Consider the following 21303-nt stretch of genomic DNA (forward strand, 5'->3'; position numbering starts at 1 on the left):
TGATCATAATGAAAGGACTAAGAGTCAAAGGGAGCAGATAAACAAGTCTAGTACCTGCTAATACTAACCGATAGAATGAATAAAGGGGAGAGTGATCCAACATGGAAGTGAGATACTCAGCAGACTCATAGAATGGCAGATGTCCTAAACAGCACTCTGGCCTCAGAATCAGCCCTAAAGGCATTCGGATCTGGCTGAAAAGCCCATGAGAGTATTTCAGGCATGGAAAGCCAAGACACTCTGGCAAAAACAACAACAACAACAACAACAACAACAACAACTAAATGAAAGATCTCTGTGAGTGAGATCCCAGTGGAAAGAACAGGTCTTCAAAGAAGGAGGTACCTTTCTCTGAAGGGAGGAGAGAACCTCCGCTTTGACTATGACCTTGTCGAAACAAGAGTCAGAGAACTCAGAGGGCTTCCATAGCCTTGGAAACTCATTACTGGAGCATAGGGAGATTACTGATGCCATAGACAGGAGTGTCAATTTGTAAAGTCAACAACAGGAGTCACTGTGCACTTACTCCTCATGTAGGATCTCTGTCCTTAATGTGCTGTACATTGAGGCTTAATGCTATAACGAGTACTCAAACAGTATATTTCACTTTTTGTTTCTATGGGGGTGCAAACTGTTGAAATCTTAAGGTATACTAAACTGATCTTCTGTAAAAAAAAAGAAAGAAAGAAATTATCAATTCCCAACTTGACTCTCACTGGGATTAAACATGACAATAGGTCTGATCTGATTTCATCATCATTTAAAAAATAATCTATTATTTTTCACTTTATGTTTCTGTGTGGGAGCAAACTGTTGAAATCTTTACTTAATGTATACTAAGCTGATCTTCTGTATATTAGGAGAATCAAAAATGAATCCTCATGTGAATGGAAGGGGAGAGGGAGTAGGAAAGGGGAGGGTTGCGGGTGGGAGGGAAGGTATGGGGTGGAAGCCATTGTAATCCATAAGTCGTACTTTGGAAATTTATAGTCATTAAATAAAAGTTTAAAAAAAAGAGGCACAGCAAAAAAAAATGTTTTAGATATAGTGTAATAGTGAGAGGGAGAGACAGAGAAAGTCTTCCATCTGCTGGTTCACTCCCCAGATGGCCATTGTGGCCAGACCTGTGCAATCAGAAGCCAGGAGCAAGGAGTTTCCTTGGGGTCTCCCACATGGGTGTAGGGGCCCAAGTGCTTGGGCCACCTTCCATTGCTCTCCCAGGCCATCACAGAGACCTGGATTGGAAGAGGAACAGCCTGGACTAGAACTGGTGCCCATTGGGATGCCAGTGCTTCAGGCAGAGGATTAACCTATTGCACCACAACATCAGCCCCTAAACTTTTTCCTCTTTTATCAGTGAACAGAGCTCCAGGAACTGACACGTTACACCTTTGTGGTATTTGTTGCTATGGTTAGAGTTAGTGATATTGAAGGGGCAAAACCCTTGCAAAGAGAACTACCTTAGCCATGATTTCAGAGAGAAACCATTAAATAGACCTGTGTATCTTTCAAGTACTTGTTTTCAGGGGAGATCTGAACATGAGATTTCATTGAAAATAGTTTAATTTTATATATAAGTGTTTGTAAATAATATGTAACAATTAATATTTTCTACCAACTCATCTTTTTCCTAAAATAGGTATTGCATATACAAATACACACACATTTTTTAGTATAATGGTTACTGGGGTTTTGTTATAAAGGCATTGTCAAAACTTTATCTATATATGGCATGATCGGCTTTTTCATTAAAAATTTCCACCGTGGTGCATTAAAAAATGAACATTATTTGAGCACCAAACATATTTTTGCATATTTTTTCTAATACTGCAATCCTCATATCCAAATCATGGGGAATGCAAGTGTGATTGTGTTTTGAATTATTGTCAGGCTGACATAAACAGTTATGACAAATTTTCTTGAAAAAAGACTATGTTGTGCTATAAAAAATCTGAATGCATTTCTTCTCTTTCTATTTATATATTTTATACCTTAATACATTAAGACACTGTAAATATGCAAGTTTAATTTGTGATAGGAGTTTAAGTGTATTGTAGTTATTGCCATTGTCTTCACCTTGTTCAGAGCCTATTATTTATTATTTCAGTTGATTTGCAAAAAAAAAAAAAGGTAATCAGTATTTTGCAAAATATACCATGGAAAACTTTAGAGTCTTAATAATTTGGTGACAAAAATGGTTGTCTTGGTGTGGGCATGTGGCACAGTAGGTATGACACCCCTTGGAATGCCCACATCCCTTCCTAAGTGCCTTAGTTTGAATCCTGCCTCTGCTTCTGATGCAGCCTCCTGCTGATGCACACCCTGACAGGCAGCATATGCTCACTCAAGCACTTAGGTTCCTGTCACCCAGGTGGGAGAGCCGGGTGGATTTCTAGTTTCCTGTCTTCAGCCTGGCCTGCCTTGGTTGCTGCAGGTATTTGGGAAGTGAATCAGCAGTCAGATGATCTCCCTCTGCCTCTCTTGCTGTCTCTGACCCTGTTTTTCAAATAAAGTGAAAATAAATAAAAGAACAAAGAAAATATTGAAATTGATTGTCATAAAGTACACATTTTGGACACATTAAAATCATTCCAGTAGAATAGGCTAATACCTGATTAATTCACTTGTATGGAATTACACTTGACTTATAGCTAAATACTCTGAAATGGATGCTACTCATAGCTTTCATTTGCTTCAATTCAAATGTCACCATGACTTAATATTCATATAAGTTTACACATTTCTTGCTCTTCTATTTTGATTTCAAATTTCTGCACAGCTTTTTTTCTTCTTAGAGTAAACAATTCAGACGAATACATAAATAAAGTAATAAAATTATGCACAATTATTTCTTTGGAATTTTTCTTAGAATTCAAGTAGTATTTAAGCCTAGCATAGATGTCAGTTTCCGTCATTAATTTCAGTTCTTCTACTCTTCTCTTTTTTTTTATATAAATACTGATGAGATTCTGCTGTCATTGTTTTTAGGTTAAATTTAATTTCCTCTCTGTGTTCTCAAAGTTTATTTCTGCTGAGCTTCATTCACTTTGACTTTAATTTGTTTCCCTTCACTTCACTTATGTTAATACAATGCAATGCTGAATTCACCATCTTATCTCTAGTATATTATGGCAGATATTTATAAATCATTTTGGTGGATTACTATCCTTCACAGCTTTATAAAGTTTTTACATCTAATGATCCAAGTAAATGTGTTTTATTCCTTGTCATGTCAGCTGTAATATGACTGCATTCGTATTTTCTGTTTCTTTATCAGCCTGTAATGAATGCAGTTTGGCAACCAAGTCTTCCAGTCTCTTAATAGTCTCATCACTTGAGTTTAAGGCAATATGTAAGTTGTGAATTTTATATTTACTCATTTTTCTATTTTAAATGCATACTTTTTATTTGATTCTTCTCCAAACATGGCTGATTAAATTTGCTGTTTCCTTGTTGTCATAATTTCTCATTCTCATTTTTATTTCAGTTGCTTTCATTTTCCTGGAGATTTATTTAAATGTTTAAAATATAAAAATATAATTCCAATTTCTAAGTTTCTGTGAACTATCATTCTGGTGGCTGATATTGGCCTATACTTCTTTTTTTATTCAATTTCATTCTCATATTTGGTATGTCTCAATCCTTGGAAAGTCTCTAGTTTGTACATTTTCTTGTTTATTACAGTTTCCCAGAGGGCAAGATGGATGATCCACATAGATATGAGGCTCCAACGGTCAGCTAGCGTCCTGAGGGTAGCATTTGTCTCTCTGATTTTTTCTTTCAATCATTCTGGTGATTTACTGCTGAGGAACTGTTTAATTTTCCTTTTGAATCTATTGGACATATTAATTATTTTCTTGCTTCCTGCGTATATTAGAGTTAGAGTTTTAGAAAAATGTTTTTTTTGGCTTACACTGGCAATCAGAACAGACCCCTAGCAGCCCACAGCAGAGGAAAATCCATTTAAAAATTAAACCAAGCAGAAATGCCAAAGAACAAAGGAAAAATCCTAAATAAGAATATAGAAGAACCTATGAAATCCCACTGGAGCAGGCTAAACCATCCATAAGAGAGGCTGAAGAAGAATTTGAAGTCATGCCAGAAAAAGAATTCAGAAAATTAATAATCAGATTACTTAGAAGCAATGAGAAACAGATTCAAGATCTGAATGAAAAGCACATCCAAGGAATAGAGATCCTAAAGAGAAGCCAGAATGAAATACTGGAAATGAAAAACTCAATTGACTAAACAAGAAACACCATGGAATCCCTCAGAAATCAAACAGATGAAACAGAAGAGCAAATATCAGAACTCGAAGACAAACTTTCAAAAATAATACAGTCAGATCGAACACAAGAAGAAATTAGAAAATGAAAAACCATGACTGAAGACTTACAAGATTCAATCAAGCATTGTAACATCCAGATAATAGGAGTGCCTGAGGGTGTGGAGAGAGAGAACATATTAGAAGGCATTTTAATGAAATAATATCAGAAAACTTCCAACATAGGCAGGTTGAAAGAAACAACCAAATTCAACAAATACACAGGAGTCCGAAAAAATGTGACCAGAAAAGGTATTCACCACAACACATTGTGGCAACACTCAGCTCAGTGAAACACAAAGAACAAATCCCAAAATGTGGGCAGAGTGAAATGACAAATCACATTCAGAGGTAATCAGTCAGACTCACCCCAGACTTCTCATCGCAAACCCTACAGGCAAGGAGACAATGGCGTGATATATTCCAAGTTTTAAAAGATAAAGGCTGCAAACCGAGAACAATGTACCCTGCAAAGCTATCCTTTACGAATGAAGGGGCCACCCCATTGCCACCACATCATTGGGTCCCCTGCGGACCTCAGCAGCCGCCACCTCCTTCCTTGGTCACCCCCTTTGCCTCTGTGTTATTGGGTGGTCTCCGCCGCCTCCTTCCTGGGGTTCCCCACTGCCGAGTCTTTTTGCACCCCACGCAGTACCCAGCAACCGCCACATCATTGCCGCCCCAAAACCCCGCAGCTGCTTCCTTCTCCTTTTTAGGACACCCCGTTGCCGCAGTGATATCGGGAACCCTGCGCTGTCCCAAGCTACAGCCACCCCCTTCCACGGACACCTGCACTACCGCAGAACCTTTGGGCACCCCGTGCGGTTCCCGGCTTCCGCCTCGTCATTGTACCCCCACACCCATCAAGCGCCTGCTCCTCCTTCCTGGGGCACTCCCGCTGCCACCGTGCCCTGGAGCCCCCCGCGAGGTTCCCAGCTGCTGCTGCCTGCTGCTTTATGCATCCCCACTACCACTCTGCCTTTGGGCCCTCCGCTCAGTCCTCAAAAGCCGCCGCCTTCCTCAGACACCCCTGCTGCCACCAAGTCTTTGGGCATCTCGCTTCCTCAGCACCCCTACAGCCTCCACATCTTTGAGGCCTCCCCCACGGTGTGGTTTCCAGCTGCCACAGCCTGCTTCCTGGAACACGCTTGCTGCAGCCGCATCATTGTATCCTCGCGCGGATTCCAGCAGCCGCCACCTGTTCTTTGGGCACCCCTTCGCCACTGTGTCATTAGGCCCTGCGCTCTGCATCCTCCTTCCTTGGCACCCCCACTGCCGCTGAGTCTAACAGCACCCTGTGCAGTCCCCAGCAGTTGCCACATCATTGCCCCCCACACTCACCTGGCAAGCCACTTCCTCCTTCTTAGGGCACCTGTCTGGCACAGCTTCTTTGGGCCCCAGGAGCACCCCAGCAGCTGCCGCCTCCTTATTCTGGCACCCCCGTTGCCACCACGTCATTGAGTCCAGCTGTGGACTCCAACAGCTGCAATCTCCTCTGTTGGGTACCCCCTTTGAAGCTGCATTATTAGGCTTCCCGAGGCCCCCAGCCTCTGCCGCCCCCTTCTTTGAGTACTGCCACCGAATCTTTGGGCACCCTGTGAGGTCCCCAACAGCTGCTGCGCCATTGCCCCTTCCCAACCGCTTTCGCCTCCTCCTCCTTCCTAGGGCACCCCTGCCGCCACAGAGTCTTTGGGTACCCGCGTTGTATCCAGCTGTGGCTCCCTGCTTCCTCAGGCATCCAAGCTTCTCCTTGTGCCCCCGGGGGACCCCAGCAGCCAATGCCTCCTTCCCCGGGCACCCCGCCCCCCAAGCCTCTGTGTAATGGAGCTCCCGTGTGGCTGCCAGCAGCTGCCCAGTCTTTTCCTGACCACCGCCTGTTCCCGTTGCCGACTCATTCTTGCCTGGGCACCTCCGCTGCTGCCATGTCTTTATGCACCTACACGGACCCCCGCGGGCACCTCCTCCTTGGTCTGGGACTCCCGCTTTTGCCGAGTCTTTGGGCACACCGTCAGGTCCCCAGCAGCTGCCATGGATTGTTCCCCACACTCCCACCTCGCCGCTGCTGCACCCTCTTCTTCCTAGGGCATCCCACTTCTATTTCTGTGGCCTGTATTTCTATATTTATACCACTATCAGGATGTTTTAATTATAATTGTTTTGAATATGTGTTGAAATCTGGTATTGTGATGTCTCTAGCATTGTTTTTGTTGTTCAGATTGCTTTATTCGGCTTCTCTTATGATTCCCTTTGATTTTTGGTATCATTTTTTCTAGATTTGAGAAGAATGGCATTGGTGTTTTGATTGGGATCACACTGAATGTATAAATTGCTTTTGGTACTGAGGACGTTTTGACGATATTAATAACTCCAATCCTGAACATGGAAGATTCTTCCTTTTCAGTGTCGTCTTTCTTCAATATTTTGTAGTTTTCAATGTAGAGATCTTTCACATTCTAGGTTAAATTTCTCCCAAAGTACTTAATTTTTTTGCAGCTATGTAAATGGTATCGATATTTCAAGGTCTGTCTCAGCATAGCATTGCTTGTTTACACAAAGACTAATGATAATATGTGCTGATTTTATATCCTGCATCATAACCACACTCTCTTCTGAGTGCCAAATATCTCTTAGTGGAGTCTTTAGGATATTCATGTCATCTGCAGGTAAGGGTAATTTGGATTCCTCCTTTCCAATTTCTATCCATTTGGTTTCTTTTTCTTCTAAATATTCTAGCTAAAACTTCCAGAACTTTATTGAATTGCCATAGTGTAAGTAGGTTTCTTTGTGTGATTCTGGATCTTAGTGGAAATGCTTCCAATTTTTCCTCATTCAATATGATTCTGGTTGTGTGTTTGCTATATATTACCTTGATCATGTTGAGAAATGTGCCTTCTAGACCCAATTTCCCTGTTTTAAGGTTTATTTATTTATTCAAAAGGTAGAGTTACAAATAGAGATCACCAATTTGCTTGTTCACTCCCCAAATGACTACAATGGATGGAGTAGGGGCAGGTCCAAAGCCAGGAGCTAGGAACTTCTGGGTCTCCCAAGTGGGTACAGGGAACCATGTACTTTTGCCATCCTCTGCTGCTTCCATTGGTGCATTATCAGGGATAGGGATACGTAGTGGAGCAGCCAGGATTTGAACCAGCACTTATAGGGGATGTTGGCATAGCACCCAGCGACTTCACCTGCTTTGGCACATCACTGGCCCCGTGCTTAAGGCTTTTTTTAATCATGAAAGGATATTGTATTTTATCAAAAACTATCTCTGCAACTACTGAGATAATTATCTGATTATTGTTCTCCAATTTGTTAATTTGATGTATTGCATTTATTTATTTGCATATTTTGAAACTACCCTGCATACTAGGGATACTAAACTCTTGATCTGAGTGAATGATTTTTTGATTTGTTATTGAATTTGATTAGCAAGTATTTTTTTTAACTTTTATTTAATGAATATAAATTTCCAAAGTACAGCTTATGGATTACAATGGCTCCCCCCCCCCCATAACTTCCCTCCCACCCACAACCTTCCACTATCCCTCTCCCTCTCCCCTTCCATTCACATCAAGATTCATTTTCAATTCTCTTTATATACAGATCAGTTTAGCATACATTAAGTAAAGATTTCAACAGTTTGCACCCCCGTAGAAACACAAAGTGAAAAATACTGTTTGAGTACTAGTTATAGCATTCAATCACAATGTACAGCACATTAAGGACAGAGATCCTACATGAGGAGTAAGTGCACAGTGACTCCTGTTGTTGACTTAACCAACTGACACTCTTGTTTGTGGCATCAGTAATCACCCTAGGCTCTTGTCATGAGGTGCCTTGGCTACGGAACCCTTTTGAGTTCACCAACTCTGATCATATTTAGACAAGGTCGTAGTCAAAGTGGAAGTTCTCTCCTCCCTTTAGAGAAAGGTACCTCCTTTGATGACTTGTTCTTTGCACTGGGATCTCACTTGCAGAGATCTTTCATTTAGGTCTTTTTTTTTTTTTTTGCCAGAGTGTCTTGGCTTTCCATTCCTGAAATACTCTCATGGGCTTTTCAGCCGGATCCGCATGCCTTAAGGGCTGATTCTGAGGCCAGAGTGCTATTTAGGACATTTGCCATTCTATGGGTCTGCTGTGTATCTCACTTCCCATGTTGGATCATTCTCTCCCTTTTTTATTCTATCAGCTAGTATTTGCAGACACTAGTCTTGTTTATGTGCTCCCTTTGGCTCTTAGTCCTATCATTATGATCAATTGTGAACAGAAATTGATCACTGGGACTAGTGAGATGGCATTGGTACATGCCAGCTTGATGGGATTGAATTGGAATCCCCTGGTATGTTTCTAACTCTGTCGTTTAAGGTAAGTCAGCTTGAGCGTGTCCCGAATTGCACATCTCTTCCCTCTCTAATTCCCATTCTTATATTTAACAGAGATCACTTTTCAGTTAAGTTTCAGCACTTAAGAATAACTGTGTATTGATTATAGTATTCAACCAAAAGTATTAAGTAGAACAAACAAAAAAATACAAATTGGGATAACGTATTAAGTTGTTCATCAACAGTCAGGGCAAGGGCTGATCAAGTCACTGTTTCTCATATTGTTCATTTCACTTCAACAGGTTTCCTTTTTGGTGCTCAGTTAGTTGTCACCGATCAGGGAGAACAACTGGTATTTGTCCCTTTGGGACTGGCTTATTTCACTCAGCATATTGTTTTCCAAATTCCTAACAGGGATCACTTTTCAGTTAAAATTTAAACACCTAAGAATAACCGTGTGTTAATTACAGAGTTCAACCAATAGTACTACAACAACAAAAAAACACCAAAATGGATAAAGTATTACATTGTACATCAACAGTCAGGACAAGAGTTGATCAAGTCACTGTTTCTCATAGCGTCCTCTTCACTTCAACAAGTTTCCCCTTTGGTGCTCAGTTAGTTGTTGCCTATCAGGGAGAACAAATGATATTTGTCCCTTTGGGACTGGCTTATTTCACTCATCATGGTGTTTTCCAGATTCCTCCATCTTGTTGCAAATGACCGGGTTTCATTGTTTTTGATTAGCCAGTATTTGATTAAGGATTTTTGTTTGTGTGTTCATCAAGGATATTCGTCCTTTTTCTTTTTCTTTTTTTTCTTCTGGTTTTGAAATTAAGGTGATGCAAGGAGTTTGGGAGGATTCCTTCTCATTCAATTGTTTGAAATAGTCTGCGAAGAATTAGAATTAGTTCCTTAAAAGTTTAGTAGAATTCAGCAATAAAGCCATCAATCTTGAGCTTTTCTTTGGGATGGTCTTTATTATCCAGATCTTCTAGATTTTCTAATCTGTTGGTATACAGCTATTTGTAGTAATTCCTGATGATTCTTTTTATTTCTGTGGTATCCTTTGATAGATCTCCCTTTTCATCTCTGATTATGTTAATTTGGGTCTCCTTCCCTTTTTCTGGTTAGTTGGACTTATGGAGCATCAATTTTGTTTATTTTTTTAAAAGATAGCTCTTAATTTCACTGATCTTTTTTATTTTTTGTCTGTTCAGGTTTATTTATTTTCTAATATTACTTTTTTCTCTTCTCCAACTAATTTGGGCTTTGGCTTGTGCTGTGCTTAAATTTCTAGGTCCTTGAAATGCATTATTAGATCATTTATTTAATACATTTCCAATTTCTTGATGTAGGCAAAAATTGATATGCACTTTCCTCTTAACACTACTATTGAAGTATCTGTTAAGTTCTGATATGTTGTTTTGTCATCTTCATTCATTTTTAGAAATGTTTTTATTTCCCTTTTGATTTCAACTACAAACCACTGTTCATTCCAGAGCATGTTCTTCAGTCTGTATGCATTTGTGTATTTTCTAGAATCTCTAAAGTTATTCATTTTTGGCTTCATTCCATTGTGGTCAGAAAATATACATGGTATGGTTTCAATTGTTTGAATTTCCTCTGTGGACAAGCATATAGTCTATCTTAGAGTCCCATGTAGTGATGAAAACAATGTTCATTCTGTAGCTGTGGGATGAAATGTTTTCTAGATAGCAATTTCTCCATTAGGTCCATAATGTAGATGAGCTCTTTTGTGTCTTTGTTGACTTTTGTCCAATTGTTCTGTCCATTGATGCAAGTGGGTTGCTGACGTTCCCATTGTATTGTATTATTGTATTGTGCTATGTCTCCATTTAGATTCATTAACATTGCTTTATATGGCTAGGCACTCTGGGTGCAATGTTTACTACTGTCCCATCTTCCTATTGAAACAATACCTTAATCATTATATTATGCCTTTCTCTGTCCCCATCTCTCTCCAAATCAGGGAAATTTTCAGTTATCATTTCACTGAATTGGACTTCTAATACATTCTGTTTCTACACCTTCAGAAATTCCCATGACACTTATGTTTATCATTTGATAGGACCCCATATATCTCGAATATTGTTTCCAGTTCTTTCTAATTTTCTCTTCCTTTTTTTGTCTGACTGAGATGTTTCCAGAAAGCTGTCTTCCAGTGTGGATTTTCTTTCTTCTGCCTTATGAAGTCTTTTGCTATGGCTTTCGACTGTAGTTTCTGTTTGACATACTGAATTCTTCAATTCTAATAGTTCCCTTTGGTTTCTCTTCAATATCTCTCTCTCCTGGCAGAATTTTTCAATCTTTTATATAGGTTTTTTTTTATTTTATATATTTGCTTCTCTGTGTTTTTGAGATATTCTACCATAATTCTTTCGAAATCCTTTTCAGGCATTTCATCAATCTGTTCACATTCACACTCTAATATTTAAGTATTGTAGTGTTCCTTTGGGGGAGTCATATTGTCTTTCTTGTTCATGTTCCTGATATTCTATGTTTATTTCTCATCATTTCTTGAAACACTTGTTAATTTTCTCCTTTGACACCTTTTATCTTTGAAATATTCCTCTGTGGCTTAATGTAGTATTTGTTCCTTCCATAGATATCGAGATATATGCTGTTTGGGGGCAGGGAGGTCTGGCCAGTGCTGGATGGTGGGCCAACAGCCCAGGATGAGTCCCAAGTTGGGTTTGGTAGATCTCTGTCATCAGCACTGGGTGGAAAGATTGCTTTGCCTGAATTATCACAGCATCATCTCCCTTCTGCCACGATGAAGCAGCCATCAGAGTAGATACACAGTGCCCAGGGACCTCACCCAAGTAGGCATCTGAACCACAGAAGGGCCCACACACTCCTCTGTGTGAACACAGAACCCTGAGCCTCTGAAGCTAGACACAGTGGCTGCCCAACGACCCAGCCATGCACTATCGCTCACACAATCACAGTCAGAATTCCCACAGTGACAGGGTAGAGGGCTCTCATAGTCACAGGAATCAAGGGATCTACTCAGCCCCACAATCCTCACCTGTCCATGGAAAGAGCCAGGAGTGCTTAAAATCAGCCACCTATCAGGGGTTGGTCAGTGTTCTCCCTTGTCAAGTCAAGTGTGGGTGCTATGATAGAGTGAAAGGAAGTGAGAATTAGTTGGGAGCACCCTGTCCCCGCTCCACCAACTCTAAAGGACAGACTAAAAGTGGGGATCACAGATCAGATTTATTCCTCCAATGAAATCCCCCAGTCATGTGTGGGCTGCAGCAGCCTCAAATCACCTTACTAAGATGATGTTTCCACCCTGATGGCTGCCTGGCACCCTGCTATAAGAACAGAACAACCCCTGAGGCCATAGGCTGTGAGAGTCACCAGCTGTTTTCATTCACTGCTGTGTGATTGTAATTTCCTCGCTACTCCATGGCACATTTCTTCTTTCTGTACAGTTTCCACTGTAAACTTCTCATCAAGTTTCCCCTAGGAAGGCAGTTCACCCCTCGTATTTTTTTGCTATCTTCCTGTGGTCAGATCAAGATCTTTTCCCTGTTCAACCATCTTAGATCTCTAATGAAGTGTTTTAAACCCTGTGATATTTTTGAAAAAAAGTTTTGAAAATTTCAAATTCTAATTTAAGTCCATTTTGAACTTGATGTACTTTGGGAGTCCCAATGACCACTGAAATACCTCAAAATGATCTCTCTCTCTGTCTCTTCAGACTATCACAATGGGTCCCTCATCCATGAGATAAACACATACATCAGCTTTCTAAGGGAGAATTTATGTATGTATGTATTATTTGTGTAAACAGGCAAAGGAATCAAAGACTCACTCAAAATTAGCTCTACCTCTGGTTGAAAGTGGGAGTTCCATAGACAAAGAAGTGGAAATGGGGGGCTGGTGCCGTGGCTCAATAGGCTAATCCTCTGCCTTGCGGCACTGGCATACCGGGTTCTAGTCCCATTCAGGGCACTGGATTCTGTCCCGGTTGCCCCTCTTCCAGGCCAGCTCTCTGCTGTGGCCCGGGAGTGCAGTGGAGGATGGCCCAAGTACTTGGGCCCTGCACCCCATGGGAGACCAGGATAAGCACCTGGCTCCTGCCTTCGGATCAGCACGGTGCGCCGGCCGCAGCGCGCCAGCCGCGGCGGCCATTTGAGGGTGAACCAACAGTAAAGGAAGGCCTTTCTCTCTGTCTCACTGTCCACTCTGCCTGTCAAAAAAAAGAGTGGAAATAGGGAAATTCAGGAGGATGCGTGGGCTTTAGGTAACTTACTTGGATGATGTTCAGGTGTTCCTGCAAATTCCAAAGTATCCTTAGAGGAGGAAAAACTGGCTTATGTTTTAAATGCAAAAGGTGTAGATTGAATGCACCTAATTCCCACTAGTAAACATTGCAAAGATGCCACAGGTGGGAATGCATTGGTTGAGTTCAGGTATACCTTGGGGATATCACAGAAGCTATTAAACATAACTGTGTCCTGGGAGGAACTGCAGAGTTCAGTTTGTGCTTTGCTTCCCAGGAACAGGGAGTAGCACAGAGAACATGTGTAGCCTCTAGTCAGCAAAGGATCCTTGGCCCCCACTTGAAATTTAGGTCTAATTGGTTCTTCAGGATGCATCTTGAAGTGTCATTTGCTCAAAGGGTTCAATAGAAATCTGTTCCCTTTATAAGGAAAGAATTACTAGAATAGAAACATTTGATTTTACTACCAATACTTTGGCTAGAATGGTATTTGAGAATGTTAAGGAGTTAAACTCCTGGAGGGTATAAGTCTCCTTAGGAAGAAACTTGCCTGGTGCATGTTTTCCTTGGGTTCTCAGTATTAGGGATTGATAGGATTGATAGAGGAAGGAGTAGGAGCTTTCACGGTATTTTAACATCCCAAGAGGAAAGCAATTCAGTGAAAACTTTGGTATTGCAGTGAAAGGCTGATGCCCAGTCCTTGACTGAACTTTCTGCCATGGGTTATCATTAATTATTTTTAAGGACCATATTCCAAAGGGGACTTATGTCACACTCAGTGACTTGGATGTCAGAACATCACCATATAAATGCAGGGTAGAGGGCCTAATTCCTCCCATAATCAAAGTAATCCCCATATAGAGTCCTAGGAAAGCACAGGTTGGGTGAGAGTATCTGCATATATAACATTTTTAAAAAGATTCATTTATTTATCTGAATGGCAGAGTGACAGAAAGGCAGAGACAAAGAGAGAAAGAGATGCTACATCCACTCTTTCACTCCCAAAACAGCCACATTGGCCAGGCTGAATCCAAGATCCTGAAACTCCACATGGGTGTCACACATGGGTGACAGAGGTCCAGGGATCTGGAGCATCTTCCACAAACAATGCATGATCATTAGCAGGGAGCTAAACTGATATAGAGAAGCTGGTGGGGCTGGTGATGTAGTGCAGTGGGTTAAAGCCCCAGCATGCATTACTCGTGTCCCATATAGACTCCTGTTCAAATCCTGGCTGCTTCACTTCTGATCCAGCTCCCTGATAAAGTGCCCAGGAACGCAGCAGAACATAGCCCCAGTCCTTGGGCCTCTGCACCTATGTGGGAGACCTGGAAGAAGTTCCTGGTTCCTAGGTTCTGATTGTCTCACCTGCAGCCATTGTGGCCATTTTGGGAATGAACCAGCAGATGGGAGATTCTATCTCTATCTCTATCTCTATCTCTATCTCTATCTCTATCTCTATCTCTATCTCTATCTCTCAACTCTGCCTTTCAAAAAATAATATAAATCTTGAAAAAAGTGAAACAGCTGGAATTCAAATTTGTACTCCTATATGGCTGCTGGTGTTGTAAGTTGTGTCATACTCCACTGTGCTACAGTGCCAGTCACTGTATATATACCATTTTAATAGGCAGTCAGATTGCTTCCAAAAGAGCTGGAACAATTAAGTGATGACCAGCAGTTTCCAAATGCAGCCGCTTTGCTGATCTATCTTCCCTTCATGTTAGTATCCTTTCTTTTTTTGCCAATCTGTTATCTTTGTGGTAAATAAAAATCCATTGTTTTTCATTTTTCAAGTAATGCACTGAGTCACCTTCAGTTGTTTGGCACCGTCAAGGAATTTCTCCTTCACAAGTCACCTGCTCATATTCTTGGCACAGTGGTCAGTTGGCTCCCACCCTAGAAATCCAATTATCTGGTGGTTACTTGTGCTTACACTGATTTATCTTCCTCCTGGACCCACCTAGAGGGAAAATGAGTCCAATCTGTACTTGGAGATCTATAAGGTGTGGACTCCAGCCAGGCATGTGGGAGAAGCTTGTATAGTCCCCAGTTACATCCTCCAAAGTAGAACCATCCTGTATTTCTCTACTGTCCTTTATTCCTAGTGAGAATTCTGAATTAGTCTTTTAGTAGATGGGTATGCATCCACTTCAGAGAATGTGGTGACTGCCACTCTCTTTCCATGTCTCAGGAATGTCACTATAGCCCTCTGAAAATTGTTGTCACCCTCTGAACATCAGGGTGATGCAATGATTAAATTTCCATAATTCTCTAGAAACTAAGTCACATAAGACATGACAGGAATGTACCTGGTACTTTGTGTCTAAGGCTGCTGGCTATTTCTGTTTGTGATTTTCTCTTTGTTTCCCTAAAGAAATTCTCCTCATGCCTCAGTAGCCCACATCCCCTGTGTTTGGAAAAGCTCGCAGAATTCCAACTTGTTTCTCCATTTATACAGCAGATTTCACATTCATCCCAGGAGGTTCTTGTCATGATATAAAAAGAAAGTGGTCTGTATGTGCTGGAGTAGGGAAATAGCCTCTTCAGGTATCTGAGAAAATTCTCTGTGTGGTTCATTCCTTCAACACATACATGTTAAGCCTTTTTGTACAGGCAGTTTGAGTCAGTTGGCAAAAATCAATGAACAACAGACATGGGTCTTTACCCACTGGGGGATAGTCTCTCACAACTAAACTATGCTGATCATGTCCACTGTGTCAGATGTGAGGCCCTTGTAGCCTCCTCTACATTTGCATGCAGCCTCCCATATGATGGCCATCATGACAAATCCAAGGAACAAAATAAGCTCGAATGCACTTTTGGTCTAGAAAATGTTTCTTTTGTTCCCATGAGACTGTGTGAGATATATGTAGGCTATGTTGGAGAAGGGACTGACAGAACCTGGATCTCACACATCCTATTTCCTATGAGAGCAATGAGGTTTGATGCTCCTTCTGCAAAGTAGAAAGGTCAATGAGAGTTGTGGATGAGGGCCCATTCCACTAGCAAAGCAGAGAAGAGTCTGGGAATCAGTGACAACATATGGAGATCATCCCTCATGCAGGTGATTCCCACGTGTGCCCATCCTCATTCATCTGATACCCACATTTACCAACCCATACCACCAGAATACTCAGAATTGGAGCACTGTATTCCCAAAGATGCCTGGAGCCTCAGTATTTGGGTAAAGTCTATTGGGAAGGCCGGTGCCACGGCTCACTAGGCTAATCCTCTGCCTAGCGGCGTCGGCACACCGAGTTCTAGTCCCGGTTGGGGCACTGGATTCTGTCCCGGTTGCCCCTCTTCCAGGCCAGCTCTCTGCTGTGGCCACGGAGTGCAGTGGAGGATGGCCCAGGTGCTTGGGCCCTGCACCCCATGGGAGACCAGGAAAAGCACCTGGCTCCTGGCTCCTGCCATCGGATCAGCGCGGTGCGCCGGCCGCAGCGTGCTGGCCGCGGCGGCCATTGGAGGGTGAACCAACGGCAAAAGGAAGACCTTTCTCTCTGTCTCTCTCTCTCTCTCTCTCTCACTGTCCACTCTGCCTGTCAAAAAAAAAAGTCTATTGGGAAAATAATATCAGGGGATGCTACAACCAAATCAACCTTGCTGGAACAGGTCTGTCACTGGCAAGATGGCCAGAGAGTTTGAGAGAGGGATTCTTCTGCCATCTAGAAAGAAGGCAGATCAAGGGGCCCAGACCACTTTGGGAGGGAAATAAGGAAAGAAAGACAAGGCCTTTAATTTGCTGCCCACTTACCTTCCAAAAGCACCATATCTGCCATTTGGTTCACATAGCCACCCTGGAACCACCTAGGCACCTTGGAACCTGACGGATGTCCCTCACTGCCCACACTTGGTGTAATTCTAGCTTAATATGGCATATTCTGGGTCTTTTCATGTTATGCACACGCATGCTGACCTTCATTCTCATGCCCCAGTGGTTGGTGCTACCTTCCAACTTAGGATCATTTGTTTGGTTAAAGCCTATTTGTGATTGTGTTGCTTACGGGTCCCATCTGTGCCCTCCTACAACGATCTCAGCATCTGTATGATGCAATAGAATGATGTCAATGTAATGGGCTAAGCCTGATGTAGGCAGGAATGTATTCTCACTTCATGTTCCATTCCTTGTCCTCAGTAGGAATACCTGATCCTTGGGAATATGTCATTGTTTCACAACATCCTCTCTGATCTGTAGAATACCAAATTACTCTTCTGAAGAACAGATGTGAGAAGATTTCAGATGGATGTTCTGCTACCCATAGGAGCATTGGTGTAGACCTGAGACCTTCTACAGTCCTGAGTACCACCCCCAAGTGATCCTGGGAAGTGCTAGAATACCAGGACTGAACAGGGACTAGGAATAAGTTAGTGAGTGTGTTCTGTGACTTTGTAGAATCCTACACTGAGATTTTTGCCTCAGGACTAACTTTTCTTATCCAGGAGACAGGGTTCTCTCTCTCTCTCTCTTTCTTTTCTTTCTTTCTTTCTTTCTTTCTTTCTTTCTTTCTTTCTTCCTTTCTTCCTTTCTTCCTTTCTTTCCTTTCTTTCCTTTCTTTCCTTTCTTTCCTTTCTTTCCTTTCTTTCCTTTCTTTCCTTTCTTTCCTCTCTCTCTTTCTCTCTCTTTCTCTCTTTCTTTCTCTCTCTCTCTCTCTCTCTCTCTCTCTCACGCTCTCACGCTCTCACGCTCTCACGCTCTCTTGCTTGCTCTCTTCCTTTCTTTTGCCAAATCAGGAAATTGTAAGTGCTCATGTTGTGGAAGTAGAACTCCCTGTAGACTTGAAGTAAAAATGGTTCAGTTAAAGTTGGGATGGACTAAGGTGACCAAACTGAGAGCTCCCTTCTGTAGACTTTCTGGTCACTGAGAACATAAAGCAATGTAGTTGTAAACTCATCTGTGTAATTCGGATCCATGGGTCCACAAATAAAAATAATTTGAACTCACACAATTACCTATTGCCCTCATTTCTATTTTCCCCTCTCAACAGAAACAGCTTCCAAAAATTTCAGAACCTATCTGTGATAGACAATGCCCTTAGCAGAAATCTGTGTTAAGGTGAAGAAGAAGTTGGGGGATGGGCAAATGGTTTGGAAAGAATAGGAAGGAATGAAGCTGGAAGGGGCACTGGGTTGGATACAATTTTTTAAAAAAGATTTATTTATTTGAGAGACAGAGAGGGAGGGAGGGGGAGGGAGGGAGGGAGAGAGAGAGAGAGAGAGAGAGAGAGAGGTCTTCCATCTGCTGGTTCACTCCCCAATTTGCTGCAATAGCCTGAGCTGCGCCAATCCAAAGCCAAGAGCCACAAGCTTCTTTTGGGTCTCCTATGTGGGTGCAGGGCCCAAGGACTTGGGCCCTCTTCTACTACTTTCCCAGGCCATAGCAGAGAGCTGGATTGGAAGTGGAGCAGCCAGGACTCGAACTGGTGCCCATATGGGATGCCGGCACTGCAGGCGGTGGCTTTACGTGCTACACCACAGCGGCAGACCATAAGTATAATTTTTAAGGCTGGTTGGGTGATGACAAATTCTTTCAAATTCTAGTTTTTTTGAGAGGTTCTTTATTTCACCATTTTTAAACTTTTATTTAAGAAATATAAATTTCCAAAGTACAACTTTTGGATTACTGAGGCTTCCCCCCCCCATAACCATGCTCCCACCCACAACCATCCCTCTCCCACTCCCTCTTCCATCCCATTCATCATCAAGATTCATTTTCAATTATATTTATATGCAGAAGATCAGTTTAGTATATACTAAGTAAAGATTTCAACAGTTTGCACCCACACAGAAACACAAAGTATAAAGTACTGTTTGAGTACTGTTTGAGTACTAGTTATACCCTTAATTCACATAGTACAACACATTCAGGTGGATAGAGATCCTACATGGGGAGTAAGTTCACAGGGACTCCTGTTGTTGATTTAAGAATTGACAGTCTTAGTTATGACTTCAGTAATCACCCAAGGCTCTTGTCATGAGCTGCCAAGGCCTTGGAAGCCTCTTGAGTTTGCCAACTCCGATCTTATTTGCACAAGGCCATAGTCAAAGTGGAAGTTCTCTCCTTCCTTCAGAGAAAGGTACCTCCTTCTATATGGCCCAGTCTTTCCGCTGGGATCTCACTCACAGGGATCTTTCATTTAGGTCATTTTTTGCCACAGTTTCACCATTAACAAGTGAGAGCTTCACCTGGTACAGTATCTGGCCTGACAGGTTTTTTTTTTTTTCTTTAAGGACTTTGCCTATATCTCTCCATTCTCTCCTCTTCTCTCTGATTTTTGATGAGAAATCTGTTTTTAATCTAATTGGAGATCCTTTGAAGGTAATCTACTGTTCTTCCTTTGCACAATTTTGGATCTCTTTCTTGTTTTATTTTTGAAAGTTTTAAAGTTCTGTGATTCAGATCTTCTCTAATCATGCCCATTTTGGGTTCTATGTGCTTCCTTTACTTAGATGTTCACATCTTTGAAAAACTGGGGAAAATCTCTGCTTCCTTTCACTGAATATGTTTTATAAGACACTCTGCCTTTTCACTACTTCAGGAATGTGTAAAACATGCACATTTTGTCATTTGATGGTATGCTATCTAACATGAACATTTTTCAATTTTTTCTAATTCTTCTTTTTCTTTCTCTTCTCCTTCTCCTCCTCCTCCTTCTTCTTGTCTGTCTGAGATACTTAAAAATTTTTGTTTTCCAGCTTGAATATTCTTCTTTGGTTTCACTGAGTCTGTTATTTAGCTTACATTGTATTTTTTACTTGACACATTGGATCCTTCATTTCTAATATTTCCATTTGATTTTCATATACATTTGTTCACAGAATAACTTAATTTCTCATCCATATAATTCACAGGATTCTTTAATTCATGTAACTGATTCTTTGTGTTTTGAGTTGTCTTACAATTAATCTTTTGAATTCCTTTTCAGGCATTTCATCAATCTCCTCATCTTCACAGTCTAATACTAAAGTACTATTGTGTTCTTTTTGGGGGGTCATATTGTCTTGTGCATGTTTCCTGTGTTTCAGTGCTTATTTTACACAACAGGAGAAACACGTGTTGATATTTGTTCTGAAGTCTTTGTTCTTGGGAATGTGCCTCAAGGCATAAGGGGATGCTTGTACCATCTTCAGAGTATATCTAGAGATGTTGCTGGGTGGGGTCAGGGAGCTCTGTTCAGAATTGTAGGTGGGTCAGAAGTTCAGAGTAACACCAAAATTATGCACAGTAGCTCTCCTCTTAGTGGGGGTGGTTCAGATCACCTTGGCTGGTGTGACCACTGCCTCTGTTCTTCTCTGTATGAAGATGAGCTTCTCTGTGCCAGGACCTCTCCCTAACTCAGCCACATGAGCAGAACAAAGAATCTGTGTGTTCAGTAGTTAGAGCATGGAGCCCTCTGCAATTTCTATTGCCAGCACTCAGGTAATTCTGAGTTTCTGAAGCCAGGTTCAGTAATTACCTGAAGACACAGTCACACCCTATGCCTTTATCAGTTTCCTGGCCTATTCAGTCACAAAATTCTCACTATCACAGAGTACAGGGTTCACAGAGTCACATGCTGAAAGGGATCCATTCTCTGCCCTCCGAACTCCATGTACAAAGAGAGAGCTGCCCTTCCTGAGCTAGGCACTTTGTTGAGGGGAGCAGAAGGAAAGAAATGTGACCTCCTTACACAGAGTTAAGGGGAAACCCTGCCTCCACCAGCTCCTCTGCTCAGACTCAAAGTCGGCATGTAGGTCACTACTGCCTCCACAACCCCTTATTCCAGAAAGGTGGTGCTGGAGGGGAAGGAAGCATTGCCCCTAGAAACTGCCTACTTGCTTGCCTGATTTCAGGGTAAAGGGGAGGGTCAGGAGTCTCTTCCCCAGATAAGATCATAAGTGGAGCACAAGCTTCTATAGATTCCTTTCACCTAGCTCTTGGAAGATGGCCTCCCCACCAGACACAGGCTGCAAGAATCCCGAGTGTTTTCCCATAAGCTTCCGTGTGTCTGTATAATACTTGGTGTTTCATGGAGTCTGTCTTCTATTTGCAGACTTTTCAGTGAAACTTCTCTTCAACTATTTTCCTGGAATGGAACTCCATCTTGTTTTTCTGGCATTTTTCCAAGATCAAAATCAGAGTGTCTTTTCACTTTCAGCTAAATTATAATCCCCCTCTCCTTTGTTCTCGTGCCATGGAACCATGTGATTTTAGAGCATTCTTATTTCTTCAAACAGACATTATGCTCTTCCATTTGACATATTGGTTGAAAAAATGGACATATGTAACATTTTCACTATTGTTCTTCTCAAACTGGGTCTTACAAGACACAGTCTCTTTAAATATGTTTTCTGTACTCTTAAATTCATTATCATTGATTTTACTTTGTGTCATAGGTCAGTTTTTTTCCTCATAT

The 21303-nt window shown here is 41.7% G+C and overlaps 1 protein-coding gene across 2 annotated transcripts in view; it reads left to right on the top strand.

Annotated features, from left to right (window-relative positions):
* LOC103345879 (protein sidekick-1) overlaps positions 1 to 4822 on the top strand; it is a 694014-nt gene extending 689192 nt beyond the window's left edge. The window contains exons 5-6 of one of the 2 annotated variants that reach the window (XM_070054500.1): positions 3278 to 3352; positions 3685 to 4822. In XM_070054500.1, the coding sequence (XP_069910601.1) occupies positions 3278 to 3284 (7 nt within the window). In that variant the 3' untranslated portion in view covers positions 3285 to 3352; positions 3685 to 4822. Of the gene's footprint in view, positions 1 to 3277; positions 3514 to 3684 lie in introns of those variants that run through there. The other variant, XR_011380987.1, reaches the window with a different exon arrangement.
* The last annotated feature ends 16481 nt before the right edge of the window (positions 4823 to 21303 follow it).

This window comes from Oryctolagus cuniculus, chromosome 12 (genome assembly GCF_964237555.1).
Source record: "Oryctolagus cuniculus chromosome 12, mOryCun1.1, whole genome shotgun sequence".
NCBI classification, from domain to species: Eukaryota; Metazoa; Chordata; class Mammalia; order Lagomorpha; family Leporidae; genus Oryctolagus; species Oryctolagus cuniculus.